The 16772-nt window shown below is 40.4% G+C and overlaps 1 protein-coding gene across 10 annotated transcripts in view; it reads right to left on the bottom strand.

Moving 5' to 3' along the window:
- The window catches only part of chd9 (chromodomain helicase DNA binding protein 9), a 96096-nt gene that overhangs the window by 51851 nt on the left and 27473 nt on the right, over positions 1 to 16772 (bottom strand). For 9 of the 10 annotated variants that reach the window (XM_036584033.1, XM_036584032.1, XM_036584027.1 and 6 more), the window contains one exon: positions 1520 to 1902. In XM_036584033.1, the coding sequence (XP_036439926.1) occupies positions 1520 to 1902 (383 nt within the window). Of the gene's footprint in view, positions 1 to 1519; positions 1903 to 7109; positions 8969 to 16772 lie in introns of those variants that run through there. The other variant, XM_036584035.1, reaches the window with a different exon arrangement.

The raw sequence follows: 16772 nt of genomic DNA, 5'->3' as shown, positions 1-16772 counted from the left end.
GCACGCTAAAATGCATGTCTTTTGCATGTAGCCACCAACACAATCCTGTTACCGTCTTCCACTTAACCTCTGTAGAGACTGCAAAAAAAGATCATGCAGCAGAGTAGACAGAAAACCTCCTGTGTGCTCAACTAAACACACAGATATTCACTTCAAAGGCCTTTTTGCAGAAACTATCCTTCACATTAGTGTCGCTTTCAAGTTAGACACAGACTGTTCTAGTCATTATCACCCAAGGTTGAACAGTTCCACAAATATCTGCCTCCGCTCCCCAGGGAACTGAATAGAAAAGCAAAAAACTGCAGTATTTTTATTTTTTTTTTACCTCAACTGTGATCAATTTTGCATGAATGTCTGGGTTTACTGAACACTGCAAATGTTTTCACACTGTATTGTTCATAGACTGTAATGCTATAAGTTGTTTTTATTTTTAGACAATACTGAGCGTAGTTTAGATTTCATTAAAAAAAAAAAACAATCAGGTACAAACTGGACAAAAAATTAGTTTTGCCCGTCTGTTTAAGTCTAACAAACCCGCCACAGAATCACACCACCACACTTGGACACAATCTCTCGTTAGATTAAGGGCCTCAAACCCCAGCCTGAAGGTCCAGAACCCAGAGTGGTTTGCTGATTTCTCTGTTCAACCACTCCTACTAAACCTAGTAATTAACTGATGAGGTGCGTTTGAGAAAGAAAAAAAAACAAAAAAAAAACAAACAAATCACCAAACTGTGCTGACTTCAATGCTCCTAGACGACACTATGTTCAGAAGGCAGAGCATATTCTGCTCAATAAGCCACTGTACACTTTAGAGGAAAAGCTCCACTCATCATGGGTCGCTTTCCAGAAGTTAACCAATGGAAAAGGAGGGTGGGCAAAATTGAACCGGAGAATGAGCCCCAAATTGAACCTCAAATACTGAAGAACCAGCTTAAAAATGAAGAAATCAAACATATGAAAAAAAGTCAAATATCACATAAACCAAATCTCAGATATGTTACCTAAATCATTTTTCAAATATTTCTATCTATCGCCTCAATCCATTTTCGCTTTTCCCTCTCCTGCCCTCTTTCTTGTTTTACCTCCCTCTTGTAAAAGCAGCCATGCACTAGTTACCAGGCAGTAAATAGAACTGAACTTTGCTCCTGCCATCTTGGCAGCAACAGAATGCCTTTTAAACAGCCCTGCTACTTCTAGTCAGCAGCTATGCCTAAGAACTATAAACAAACCTGGGAAGGAAACATAAAAAAACAACAAAAAAAATTAGTAAAAACATCATAATATCTGATTTGAGCACACATGATCTTTGCTTCATAGCAAATACACATGCAAACCCAACTATGCACAGTAAAATGTCCCATATCCACAGAGTTCAGTTAAAACTGTAAGCAAACAAAGAGCACTAAAATTGTCCTGAAGTACAACCCCACCTAAGCTAGAAATGGCCACTGACAAAGAAAAACAGCAGCAGCAATCTGGGGTAACATGAGAGGGAATTGAGAGAAGCAACTCTTACCCGATCTTGGTCTTCTGTTTGGATTTGGAGGAAGTTACGATACGGGCCTTCCTGGAACTCTTGTCCTTGTTTTTGGATTTGGAGGCCGATGACCTGTGCCCATGATGCTGGGAGGAGCTGGGGAAACTTTCAGGGCTCATAACACGCGGGATGTTCTTCTCCCCTCGCTCACGGGCTTTAGCGATGGCCTCAGAGATGATTCGGTTGGCCTTCTGCTGCTTGTCCTCTAAACTGGACGACTCCATCTGCTGCTGCCGCTTCTGCACCCGTTTCTCTGACGGAGACGAGTACGACGACGAAGAAGAGGATGAGGATGAGCTACTCTTCATCGGCGGGCTGAGCAGCCGTACCTGACTGCTCGAACCATTAGTGTTCTTAGGAGGCTTGAGAAAAAGAGAAGGAAAAGAGAGAGACTGATGAATACATGCTAACATGAAAATATATTGTTTATTTTTTTTAACAACGGTCCTAAACCGTTCTTAGGATGAACAAAAGATTCTAGGAAGAAGCTTGAGTTGGTTTAGAAACTCTACAATATGTGGAATTCTTTAAACTTTAAAAGGTTCTTCTTTTTCGCACAGCTCATCTGCAGAAATCTTCAGAAAGACTCCAAAAGTGAGTGATCTATAGCATCGCCCCAAAGAATTATGTTCGGTACCTTTATTTTTTCATTTATTTATTTATTTTTTTTTACCTGATTTTCTCCCCAATTTAGTCGTCTCCAATTCCACCCGCTAGTTAGGGCTCCCCCAATCACACGATGCTATCAACGCTAGGAGGGTGAAGGCTAACAAAGGCTTCCTCCAAGACCTGTGAAGCCAACCACCGCTTCTTTTTGAACTGCCGCTCACGCAACGTCACTGGACAGCCGAACGCGCTCAGAGGAAGGCGCCAGATCTGTTACGTCAGCTAACAGACGCCTGTGCTGACTAGCATTGTGCTGAGTGATGGGGGGAGAAGGGCAGCCATCCCACCCACCCAGAGAGAGCGAGGCCAATTGTGCTCTCTCGGACTCCCGGCTACGGATGGCTGTAGCATTACCAGGGATCGAACTCGCGATCTCCTGATGATAGGGCCAACGCTTAGACGGTTGCGCCACTCAGGAGCCGGTACCTTTATTTTTTAAAGTGCATAGTTTTGAATAACTACATCAATCTTTACAAAATACCTTTTGTGGCAGTACAGCGGCCTACTTACATAATGGCCTATACCTTAGCTCTCACAAGCACATCTATGTTTACTGAGCTCATCGTGCAGATGTTTGTACTTTTTCCTCCCGCAGTGAACTGCCCTCAAAGGAACACAATGTTCTTTTCACTGTAATCATATTCACGTAGGCTGTATCACAACACTATGGTAATACTACAAATTGAGCTCCTTCAGAATAATACTGAGATCGGCTTTCCAGCTAGACTGCGGACATTCTCCATTTAGCTTAGGCAGTTAAATCAACAGGCTCTTGCTCCAGCACTCAAGCCTGCACACCCTAAAAACAAATCCGCCTTCAATTTAAAGGTTAGTTTTAGAACATCCAGTTATTTTTGAATGAGCCTGATGCAGAGTGTAGAACTCCAGGCCTAAGGCATGCAACTGTAGCTCCTTCACTCTGACTTAGTCTTAAGATTAGCTCGTTTTAGCACGAGAGGGCAGGTGTGAAAGTACAGCTTGTGGATACTGCCCACACACTCTGTGTTAAAAGAAAAACATGGGAAATCCTCCATGTTTGAGCTAATGCATCAGGATTTTTGCCACTGTTCTGGTTTTCATAATACAGTCGGCTCTCTCGGTCACATGGACAGCCTTGTATGTAACAGGACAAAGGTAACATATAGCAGGCTTATACAAGCAGCTCTGGTAGAATATCTCTGATGTGTATATGTTACAATTGAGCGATACTGATTCAAGTTCAATATCATGATGTTTTCCAAATGTAGCACAGTATATTTATCAGGGATGCATCAATAACAATACTGTGACAGGGCTGATACCAGGCTCATTTACTTGTAATCATGCTCATAAGAATTTACTGATAACAACATTCTGGTACCCACTGTGATGTAAGCCAAGTGTACGCTGCCGCGCTGATGGCAAAACGTAGCGAAGGATGCTCTGCTCTCACAGAGAAGTGTTACTGAATCCGTTAAGGTCAGACACAAAGTCACTGGTCACTTTAAACATTTCACTTGGGTATACTCCCACCACACAGACACTGTGTGACTTTAGCCCCTTTTCATACACACAAACAAACTGCTTCCTCAATACAGGTGGAGACACGAAGGTCGGAAAAACAGAGGCAGGAGTCAACATTTCCTACCAAAGTCTGTATATGCCGACTTTACTGTCTGACTGAATAAAATTACGAGGTATAAATATTAATACAGTGATTTATTGTAAAATAGGTTGGAGACAGATCGTGTTGTTCTACCTGTGTACATCCACACCTGGCTCTTAGATTCAGTGCACAGTGTTAGCAGCGCTGCTCAGTTTCTCTTTGTTCAGTACTTGCCGCACAGTGTATTACTTTGAATGAAACAACTTTATTTGAAATTGGTCATGGACAGTGTTTCATGTAGCATAAACCAAGCATTTTCATACAGTGAGAGCACATAAATTGTAGGCTTTGTCTGTACACAATGTACTTTTCAAATGTACAGTGTGAGTCACCAAAGAGCAAGATTTCAAAAATCACACAGTCTGTGTCAGGCTTTAGAAGACATTCAGCTACAGCTCAACCAGCCAAACAAAAGACTTCAGGCCTAAAAACTCCACAAATGAGCTCCTCGGATGTGATCCCTGCTGTCATTGTGCCACAGAGACTTAAAAGAGTTTGGAAGAGAAAGATACAGGAAAAGTGATTTACTTACTACTAATCACTACGAAAAGTGATTTTCTTACAACTGTACAGATTTTTGATGAGAAACAAAACTCACTCTTCTCCACTGCAGCGCTATTCAATCCAAGTTAACTAATTGTGCAGAGATAGCTAATGCACATCATTTAAAATAAGCTAGACTGTAATGATTTAACTGTTAAGGTAGGTTGCACTCATTTACACCAACTGCTTAATTCTAAGTAGGTAACTGAGTATGGTATCAGACCTGGTACTGGCGAATACTAGAGTTTACTCATACTCCTACTCAGTCTGAAAAAATAGTATGGATTCATCCTTAATATTTATGTTAGCAATAATAAGGTCACTGAGTTAGCATTAATAAAATTAATGAGCCGGTTACCCCTGTACGCCATGCTAAAAGAATGTATCTTTCAAACCTGGCATGGCTTGTTTTAATTGGACTGTTTTCCTGTTTGAAGTTACACCACTTCACTACACATTTCTTTCAAAATAATCTGAAGCACCCAGTAAATGTAACTGAACAGTCAGGTCCTGGGGCCTGTCTCAGAAGGAAGGACTTCTTGTTTAGCCAGCTATCTTTAAGTTTAGTTTGATCCAACTCTGGATCTTCTGTCTCACAACAGTGGATAACTTTCAAAGATATATTACTATAGTAACTTATTCTGAACACCTAAACTTTTTGAGAGCAGATTAAGAATAAACAGCTTTTGGATCAAACAAGGCCAAGCTTTTGGCCAATCAGGGACAGCCTTCTGATGAAAGCGGACCTCTTGGTAATTTTTTTCCCCTCTGTGGAGTCAATCGCAATAAAAATATCATCTTTCAGTGGAGGAAAGAAACCAAACATAATTACCCAAAAATAAAAAGCAATTATTATTCTAAGCACTAATACAATGGCAGTGGCAAGAGTGATGCTGTTTAATACGATAAATGCTTTGCTTTCTACATTCTTACATAGTATGACTTCTTTCACCTTAGAAAGATAAGCTACTTGAGTCCTTCTCTTCACGCAGTTTTCTGAGGAATAATTACAACTTGAGCATCTAAACTTGGCTTAAAAGAGAAAGTTGTTAACTGCTGTTGTAAAACAAGTTAACTGTGGTTGTGTTTGTTAGGTTTTGTAAAACTAATCCCTTATATAACATCGATCAAGCACACTGCTGTCATTCAATCACCACACATACTGCTAACTAACTTCTAAAACCAAATCAACATCACAGTAAGTCAACATGATATACCGGCACAGATGACATATCGCCCAGCGCTAGTACACAAACATCGTAGTGTTTTGGTTTTTAGCAGTAATATGAAAATGGTTCTGAACAGAGCGGTCTCTCATCACGCAGTTCATCACTCATCTGAACCACAATGAAAAAAGTTAGAGCAGGACCACTGGCCTGACCTTTCACCTCTGACCCCATTTAAAGATTCTGCGACTCCCTGTCTCGCTCTCTTTAGTCAGACTGACTGGCCGGGCTGGCTTCTCTCTTTCAAAGGGAGACCTTCTTGAAGGCTACAAAGTTAGAAACAACGTTTCAGTAGAGGAAAAAAAGAGGTGTAGGGAGAAACAGAGAGAAGGAGAGGGAGAAAAAAGCAAGAAACAGACGGATAGACTGCACGTCGGCCAATCCAGCATGAATAATACAGTCAGCAGCATGCCCCAGCCTGCTACATGATCATAATGTGAATTATACATGAATGCCTTTATTTCATTACAGAGAGAGAGAGAGAGAGAGAGAGAGAGAGAGAGAGAGAGAGAGAAAAAGCACCTATAAAAACACACAGTCCAATCCAATCACACTGCCAGGCCCGCTATGTGCTTTCCTGCCTGCTAAATAAAGGGAATTATCTGGAAGCAGCGAAACAAAAGAAGGGGGAGGGGGGGAAATAAACAGTAATTCATCTGGAGGATAAACATGGGCTGCATAACGCAGTTCACGTGAGAGAGAGAGGGAGAAAGAGAGAGAGAGAGAGAGAGAAAGAGAAGAGCCCTGGACTGGAATATTCTTGCTAATCCATTTCAGGCATAAGGGAAAATCTGGAGGAATGAAAGAGGGGGGAGGAAGGAAAGGAAATGAAAAGCTATAGAACGAGGGTGGAGGAAAAGGGGAGGGTGGGAGAGGGAGAATGAAGAGAGAGAATGAGATTTTGAGAGTGAGAGAGAGAGAGAGAGAGAGAAGGAAAATGCACCAAAGTGAGAGCACTGCAGCTGTGTAATACATCTATAAATAACTAAAATTACAGGCTGCCAGCACTGCAGTGATTTCAATCTCTCTCCCCTCTGCTCCGTCACTCATGAAAACCTCCACAGGCAACCAACTCACACACCACTAACGGGGAGAGCACCACGCTGGACCCTCCGATGAATGACTGAATGATACACAGTGCTCTGAGGCGAACGCACACTGTCAGACGCTCAACACTGCACCACACATGAGAGGGACAGAGACAGAGAGAGGGGGGCTGAAATCGAGCAAAGGCGTTAAAAGAGGAGCTAAAGGCTAACTACCGCTAGCCGTATTAGCTCGGCGTGCTGACGGCGCCGCGACAGAGGAGCGAGCAGTACAGCAGAGGAACAGTTAGCGCAAGATGGCGGCCATGGTACAGTCTGCAGCGTGTGAGCCTGTGGCTCTTCAAGTTCCTGCCTGGCCCTCCTCCCCCCACACCAACCTCCTCCACCTCCCCCTAGTCAACCTCCACCTCCCCCCCACACACCACACACACTCACTCACTCACCCTTCCTCTCGGCCTCTTCACCGTAGACATGTTTTTTTTTCTTTTCGTTTTCCCCTCTTCCCTCTCTCCAGCGGCCTAACAAAAGCCTTGCCCTTTCGCCGGGTTTTTTGTCTCTCCCTCCCTCCTCCCTTTCTTTCTTTCTTTCTTTCTCTCCCTATCTCTCTCTCTCAGCGGATTCTGGTCTAGCGCAGGCGGCTTGCAGCTCCACCACACCGGGACGGAAAAAACGAAGGGACGAGTAAAGCGGCCACACTCGTCCGCCTTCCTCTCATTCTTCCGCCACTCTCCTCCACCGCCTCCCTCGCCTTTTCTCCGCCGATTCCCACCGTCCGTCCGGCGAACTACGGCGATCTCTCTCCTCGTTTTTTCCCCTTTTCTACCTTTCGCTCTCCCCCTGCTCTCTCTCTCACACGCGCGCGCGCTCAGCTCTCCTTCCTCCTTTCACATCTCGGGCGAAGGTAGGGACCTGCTGCTGCTGCTACTCCTCCTTTGTACACAAAAAAGAGGCTTTTTGTGCTAGCTCGGCCGGTCGATTCGGAGCCTGTTTTCCTTTTTCCACTGGCTTTTTTCTTTCTTCCTTTTCCCTCGCTCCCCTCCCCTCCTCTCTCGAGCCGGGGTGTGTGCAGCGAGCGCGAGCGGCGGAGCGAAATGAAAGCACAAAGCATCAAAATGCATCAGCATGAATATTAGAGATGTCGTTAAAATCCGGACTCGTTTTTCTCTCTCTCTCTCCCTTGCTCGCTCACTCACGCACACTCTCTCTTTAGCTCTTTGTAAGAAGCGAAGGCCACCAGAGGGGGCTAGCAGTTATTACATTAACTTTCACAACTTTAACCCCACAAATACTGGATTTCAGCTCTCACGCGCCCTCAGCCATTTACTGCCTTTTCTACAGGCATCTACATTTAGAAACTGCTTCTCCACCCAACAGCAAATTATATCTTTAGAGATTCAAAGGCTCTTGTCCTACATTTTTCTTGTGTTTTATTTTTTCCATCCATTCCAAGTCCACTGATAGCATGTGCTTTTATGTATCAGAAACATCTGTGATCTATTTTTTTCATGACCATTTTACAATTTCTGTTTATCCCTCAGAATTGCAAATGGCTCTTCTTTGATTGGCTGCCATGTGATGTAACTCATTCAAAGTGAAACACTACTTAAAACAACGTCAGTGAGCAGAGCTAAACTGCTATAGGCGGAATAGGTGAATATTTAAATGCGCTTGTTTTTGTGACATCACAAAAGCAATGAATTCAAAACGGGCTTTTTCAGCTGAACTGACGTGGATTGTGTGCACTAGGAATTGAACAGTACATTTTGACACTATAATAATTATAATTTACAGAATTAAGTAATCATAATCATACACAATTAAGATATGATTTTCCATGGTATGGACCCTTTAATATAGAAAACAATACATTTAGCAGAACTTAGTCCACATTCCTGGTCCAAGCTCTTGTCTGTCCTAGGCGATCCCTCTATCACACTAGTCCTTATTTGCACTACAGGCCAGACTGGTTATAGTATTTGAAGGACCCACACCACTGAAAACTTTTTATTTAAAGAGTTTGTCATAGTATGCAAACATTGTTAGTTTCAAGACATAGCATTCACTCTCCAGTCCACACGGTCTATCCATATATGGATACTGTGCTGCAGAAATGTCCCATTTTGAATTCAATGTTTTTGTGATGTCATAAATACCAACATATTTCCAAATGTCTTCCTATTTAACTTGAAGCAGTCCAGCTCCATCCATTCATGTTTAAGGTATGAGAAGTTTTCACCTCAGACTACATTTTGTATGAAGCAATACAGAGCAACCAATCAGAACATAGGTTATGTACATATATCAGTCTTAAAGGCACAGTAACACAGAATTATGACTCTTTTTGCTACATAAACCCACACAAACGTTGGAAGTAGACCTCAGAGAAAACTGTATACTAAAGAAAAATGTAGGATGTGGGCCCTTTAAGGAGAGTGTTACCTACTGCACATGACTAGAGAGAAAAACGATGGACAAAGAGGTGCTTCAAAGCCCAGGGCAAAGAGGAACTGCCTCACACGTGCAGCCCATCTGCACACACACAGACAAATATATTTCTCCTTCAATGGAAGTGAATAAGAGATGTGAAACTTCATACTGCAAAATCATACCAAACCAAGGAGAGAGATTTCTGTTCATCTCTTTCTCACCTGGGAGAAAAGAGATGAGAAGAAAGGAGAACATCATCCCTTAGTGCCCAAAGAGAGGAACACTCACACATTACTTTCTATACTGACTCACCCTCAGTCTCAACATATGCAGACACAAACACAGCAAAAAACAGCTGACATAGCATAAGGATCACAAGCAGCCTCAGGTTCCATATGACAGGATTTGGTGTCTGGAAAGGGAAAACTTGGGGAAAAACTATAACATGATACTTGAAGTCTTTTTCATAATACATAATATGTATATACGATATTTAATTTTATCTGAGGTTTACAAGTTCACATTATATTTTTAAAGGCTACTGTAAAACTATGAGTGTCATTGTTTTTAAGAAAAAGCAATTTAAAAAGGAACAAGATGAAAAAAATACAAAGAATTGGACAAAAAATTAATAAAACATAACGGGCTGACATCCCTGACATCCAATTAGCTATGTCAATACAGTCTCTATGCATTTTATATAGTTAATATACACTGCTGTTTGGTGCTGTTTAGAGGATCCCTATATAATTGGTCTAAATCTTGTTACACATGCCGTCCACTTCGATAACAGTTTTGACATGTTCCTCCACTTGGCCTTCATTTCCCCTCGGAGGAATCACACACAGCATCTTAAAGGGGAATTCCACTTATTTTTCAAAATGTTTGCATAATTATACTGTTAAGACGGAAACAAAGTCATTCAGAATGGTGTGATGCGAAATGCTATGTTCTAGAGAAGCGTACAGCGTCAGAATTCTTCACAGTGGTGGTGAGAGGAACCAGACATTTGAAGCGTTTAATGGCTCCAAAAACTACCTTGCAAAAAGTTATTACAAGAAATGAATATGAATAAGCTGCCTGACACCTGAAACACTTTTTTTTGAGAGAAAGTTTTGGGCAATTTTTTTTTTAAATCCATTCATGTAAGAGAGGTACATGCAGGGCGTTGTAAGGAAAATCGTGCCTGAAAAAAAGGTTTCTTCAACTATTTTACCATTCTCAAAATTACACAAATTTATTAGATGAGCCCTCGGAGAGGCAAGGGGCCAAGTGAACAGAAGTGTCCACTTTAGCATCAGAACCTGTCCAGAAATTGTTTAATTTCTCTTTTCAAACCCCCAAATGGCGTACAAAGATCTGATTTGCTATATTCACACTGAGTTTAAGATAGCAAACTACTCCATCTGTTATACATGACTGCCTTCATGTATTTACTCTGCTACGATGCTAGTTAGCAAGCTAAAGACTACATAGCTAGCAACAACAAAAATAAAGCCAATACACTATGGCTTTAAACCAAAGCCAGACAAAGCAATGATTCACACAACTTAAGTATGTTATATTTAAATCATAGAAACTTTTTTAACTACAAAGTTTGCATGTCTAGCTAATTATCTCTCTGAGGCCAAGTTAGTCAAGTGTGCTAGTCAAGCGAGTGTGTTCCAATTCTTTCACGAATGACCACTTGTGTAACATAGGTGTGATGGATATCCAAGCAGTGAGTTGTTGGTGAGAGCATGTTTAAAAGTATTGAAACTGGGCTATGTACTTGTTTAGTGCTCTACAAGTACTTACAACATCCACAGTACACTTAGAAAAGCACATTGTCATATAGCTTATCACAATACCCAGGGCCATTTCTCACCAAATGCAGTATATGCAGTTGCTTAGGGCTTCTGAGCAACAGTGACACCCTCCAAGTATGCTATTCATAATATTGGAACAAAAATATCTTACAAAGACATCACTGAAAAAAGGTACACACCAGTGAAATGTACCTTATATGTACCTTTTTTATTGTATTTATTTCTTTCTACCTATTTATGTTGCATACATTTATATTGCATAGATTTATATTGTGTTATTTTCATACAGTCAAATCTGATCGCAAAATAAGTACATACAAATTTTACCAAAAGTTTTGTTACTCATCAATTTTATCTTTCTGTGTAATTTTGAGCATAATGACAATTTCGAGCTTAACAATCTAAAAATCTAAAAAAATTCTTGATTTGCATTTAACTAATGGAAACTACTATCAATATCATATATATAATACCAAAAAAAAGAATAAAAATAGATAATAGCAATAATACTAATAATTTGTGCACACGGCAATCGAGTGCAACAGTGAATGTACTTATTTTGTATGCAATGGTATAAACCACAGCTGTAACTATTCCATGTTCCAGTTACAGACATATTACACTATGCTTTTGTTTTACACTACAGACACTGCCCAAAAAAACAAACAATACAAAACACAGCTAGTACAAAAGCATCTTATACACTGCAATAATACAGCATTTACATCTGTTACTTTAGGAGAATATTCACATTACATCATTCTACCGTCTTAAAAAAACAAAGAGGTTTTGTTTATTTTTAAAAATTATTCTTTAAACCAATGAGCTCAGCCATTGTATTACGGGACGCTGAATGTTGTTGTTTTGTTGGCTCCCTATCTGCACAGTGTGCTTCATGTTAATGATACGTAAATGAGGAGCTGGTAGGCTGGCACTTCATTTAATGCGCTCAAGCTAATTCATCACTTGTGCTCAAATCTTGACTGGTTTCCAAGTTGTACAAAAGTTTTGTCAAATTGACCACCCCTAATGCATGGACAGGTAGCTTTGTTGCTAATTAATCAGCCACCATAACCAGGAAAGGAAGGTTATGCATAAATGAGTCATTTTCTTCTAGCGAATCACATGGTGGAATTTGCTGTCTTTTTCAGACAATGATACCAAATTCAGATGACTTTGAGGAAGCCATGAGGTTAGATCAATCTTGATTACTTAAAGAGTTACAAAGAAGGTCTTTCTGTGGCAGAAACATTTTTTCCACTATAGAACACATTAGGTGCCAGTTGAGAGACAAACAGGGAATCTAATATGTCCTGCGGAGAAAAGGAAGAAATTAAGGTAAAACAGGAATTTAGTACACTACGTTATGTGCAGCAGCTGTTTATGTGAGTGAGTGAGTCTATAAGAGAGTGAGTGAGAGACAGACAGAGCCTTGGAGTTTGGACTACACAGGGAGAAAAAGACAGCGGTGGCAACAGAAATGAAAGACAATCTGTGATACATAGAATATTAGATTTTTGCTCCTGACACACATTTATTTTTATATGACTCATATTTGTAACTATAGTTGTTTAAAGGGCCAATACCATGGAAAACCAAATATCCTTCACAGATGTAAACATTGTTTAAGTTTCACCGTTCGCTCCCCACTCCATATAGTCCATCTATGGAAGCAAACCAGCAAAAAACAGCCCATTTTAAATTCACAGTTTTTGTGATGCCATGAAAATTTTAATATTTACATGTATATATGTCTACTCAGCCTACAGCGGTTTAACCCTGCCATTATTAGTAACTTGCCAATTTTGTCAAAAGTATTGGAATGAAAGTAAAATACCTAAAACTTGTTTTTCTGTGTGTGTGTGTATTTGTATGTGTAAGTGTGAGTAAAGGACAGGTTTCCTAGCCAGTTGTATTGCATAATAAATTTCACTGCATTACCATTCACTAACAGAGAAAAGGAAAAAAGGAAGAAAATGGAAGAAAAGAAGGAATGTGTCAGACAGAAAGGGAAAAACATATCCAATGTCACAAACATGCACACAGGGTAAAAAAAAAGAAAGAGCAGCATGTGTGGCTGTAATGTGCAGCGAGGGAGAGAGGGGGAGATACAGGCACATGCTGACGCAGTCACATGGCACAAATGGCCCTGGCGCCATGGCAACCTAACAGTTAATATGCAAATGAGAGGGAATAGCTGCGTTCTGCTATGGGGAGGAGTTGAGTTCAGAGCAGGGTGGGGGCCACAGGTGCCAGTCTCAAACTCAACATCATTATCTAACCACTGCAGCGCCAAAGAACAGAGAGAGAGAGAGAAAGAGAGAGAGAGAGAGACAGAGAGAGATAGAGAGAGAAATGAAAACTTACTTTGGAAACAATTTCAAAGAAAAGTCTAACGCATCTCTTGCTTTCATTTTCTATTCCCCAAGGCAAACTGTAAAATGCTACTTTCATAACTGTGGAAATTACAGGTCTATTATTACAGGACTGATGAATACATTTATTAAAGGGGAATTCTACTGAGTTTTCTACATTTCTGTGGAATTAAATGGCTAACCTGTAAATAAAGTGATTCAGAGAGGTTTGGTGAGAATGCACCATTCTTGAGAACTTACTTAGACAGAATTGTTCACAACAGTGGTGACAGGAACTAAACGTCCAAAGCATTTAATGCCTCTAAAGCTACGTTTTAATACATTAAATGGTCATGAATGTTTCCTGATGCCTGAATTTTTTAATGATAGTTTTGCTTTACACTTTTGGCCTAAAATCTGTATCTGAAGTATATGGAATGTGGAGAGATACAAGCTGGGTGTTGTAAGGCAGAGTAGGACCCAAAAAAAAAAGAAATCATATTAAAATCATATTTTCCACTATTTTATCATTATCAACACTACATATAAAAACTCAGAGCAAACATGTATGTTCACTGGTCGTTAAATAAAATGGCCATATCTGTGATGCAGGAATCTCTATCCCTGATTCCTATCACCACAGGAGTGCTACCATATCAAACCAAAGACTTAGCAAAAATATTGACATTCATTACAGTCTGCAACATGTCTGGTAAATTGTGCATGGTTCTTATGGATATTTAAAACAAATTAGAAACATCTGAACTTCTGTTTTCTAATTAACATGTTTCAGTACGTTCACAGAAGCAGGCTAGAAGCCACAGTTTACACAAATTTCTCTCTTTTCTCACAGAAAAAAACTAATAAATTTTAAGAGGAAAAATCCAAATCATTAAGCTAAATGTGTTACCTTCTGTTAGCGTGCTAATAATAATAATTGGGTAGACTTATACATGAGAAAACAGCCCTACACAACAAGGCTACACTACCGTTACCCAACCATTAGCACAGGCTATACTGGTATGCTGGTTAACTGAATATAGATTACACTGTCAGGGCCTGCAGAAGAAAGATTTGGGTCCATAATCAGGACTGGAACTGCAGGCTAATGTGGTGTTATACTAGAGACAGAGAGAGAGAGACAGAGAGAGAGAGAGAGAGAGAGAGCAATAGGGAGAGGGTGAGCAAGGGAAAAAACATGAGGGCAAGCTGATTAATGAAAGAGGACATGATGCGTAGCAGTGTTTCCTGAACCCATTAAACAAGGCAGCAGCTATTAATGACCCTTACAGGCTACAGCAGCAGCAAGTGTGCCCTCCTAGCAAGGCCTTCTCCAACATGTGCATACACTCACACACGCATGGCTGTGTCTCTGACCGAGACACTTTCAGAGGACAGTGCTGACCCCACATGCAGCACTTCCCTGCAAAGTTATGCTAAAGCTTACCGAAGGCCAAACTGCACTTGTGTGTTCTCCATGTAAAATCGCTAGTGAACCGGTGTACTGTTTACTGACCGTTTCCATATACTGTCCTTTAAAAAAACGCTTTGTCATACACCTGCTTGAACTTTTTATTCTAAAATGCTTCATAAGTCTGGGAGAAGAAAAACATCACATGCAAGTTTCACAGAGCACAACGTAAAGCAATTTTGATTAATAAACAATTTTGTTTGCACTTTTGTCTGTTTCTATTGATATCACCACAGGATTCCACCGTGCCTCCTCCAGTCAGTCATAGATAGCCCATATGATTTGATGTAAAATTAGACACATTGTGATTGAAAACTCCTATGAATGTTGATTCTAATAAATACTAGCATGACACGCTAGACTGGCATACTAGTAGCACAACATGATAACTATCCCAGAGTAGGGTTTGCTAACATCAGCCCTGGGAAATCAGCAGCATTTCAGCAGATATATAGCAATTTTGTAAAACACAGACTATGGCTTCAAAATAATGTCAAAATATTTGAAAACGTTTATAATCAAGAGGGCTGTCACTGATGTCAGGATTTAAAAAATGGGTTGTAGACAATTACATCTAGCATTAATTACATTTATATACAAACCCACACATTAAACAGTGCTGCTAACTAGGAGAGATGAGCCAGTTTAGTGTTAGCTTTGTTAGCATGCTAACAACTCTGCCCACCACAGAACATGTTCGATTCTATCCGTCTAGAGCACCGACACAAATTGAGGTGATTAAAAATAATGATTAAAATCTGAGAAAATGAATTCATGCAACAGCTGAAGGGACAGAAAGGCAAAATTAATTCTTTGGTGTTTGAATCTGTACTCTGATGGGCTACCTTAACGTTAGCTTAGCAAGGAGGCTACAGACCTGAACAGTGCCACCCATCGCAGTACAGGTTCGATTCTGAAAACTGGTGCTCTGCTGACATAAATTTAGATGATGAACATTTCAGAGAGCAAAAGCAGAGTTACAGTAAGCCAAAATCGAACCAGTTCTGTGGTGTTTGGGAGAGAGCTTAGCAGGCCAAGCGTGGCACACTGCACCACAGCATGGTTGTAGTTATGATGCTAAAATAACATCTGTTTAGAGGAAAGTGCAAAGTCAAGTGATTGGTTTTGGAGTGAAAGCTGAAATCAAGCATGTTGTGTGGTGCGTACAGAGAATGTGATTTTTGGATGTGTATTGCTTTTTGGCATGACTGAGCTGCTGACATGCTTATCAAGTTTTTGTTGACCATGGGTGCTGGGCTGGTGCAGATCTATAGTACACTCACTTCTTTTGCTTAGGACTGCACCACTGTAGTGAACATATTTTATGACTATTCTGGGATACATGATTCAAATGTATTCCAACCGTCTGGATCATAAAGATTGCACTTCTCTTAAACGTGTGTGTGAAGAGTAGATTTGTAATTTTCTTTGGTGACACGTCTCATGACAGCAAATGACCCAGAGGTCATGAGTGGTTAACCCATAACTGTCTGGCCATTTTCTTTTGAATTGGTAGCATTTTCAGTGCTTTTCAGTGCTAGTTGAGTCTATAGATACAAATATGTTATGCAATCCAACTCTTCCAGCTGCACAGGAAAAAATAGCCTTGACCAAGTCAAATAGTGTAAGCAACGCTTTTATGCAATCTCTCCACCGACACCAGCTCAACCACACAAATTCGAGACAGCCTGACTAGTCTGGTTGTGTCCTTTTCAGTAACTCTGATCTTGAGAGGCTGAACTTCTAAAACGGCTTCATATCTGTGCCTCAGCATGAAGGATATTTATAGTAATCAGCCTATAAAGATTTCCTTCCATGGCTAGTGCACACAAGTTGCTATGCTAATGCCTCCTCAACCTACAATTAGAAATTCATGTCGGAACCTAATTAGCCACCCTAGCTGTTGGATGCAAGGTTATATAAAGAAAGGAATATTTTTGAAATTGTGCTGTACTGACATGTTTTGGGTGGTGGTAATAGTATTTGAACATAGTTTCTAATTAAACATTTATTTCTCTTTTTTTCAACCAACAAGATATTTATGTC

This window comes from Colossoma macropomum, unplaced genomic scaffold (genome assembly GCF_904425465.1).
Source record: "Colossoma macropomum unplaced genomic scaffold, Colossoma_macropomum, whole genome shotgun sequence".
Classification (NCBI taxonomy): Eukaryota; Metazoa; Chordata; class Actinopteri; order Characiformes; family Serrasalmidae; genus Colossoma; species Colossoma macropomum.
The sequence above is the reverse complement of the archived record's forward strand: the minus strand, read 5'-3'. Positions and strand labels throughout refer to the sequence as shown.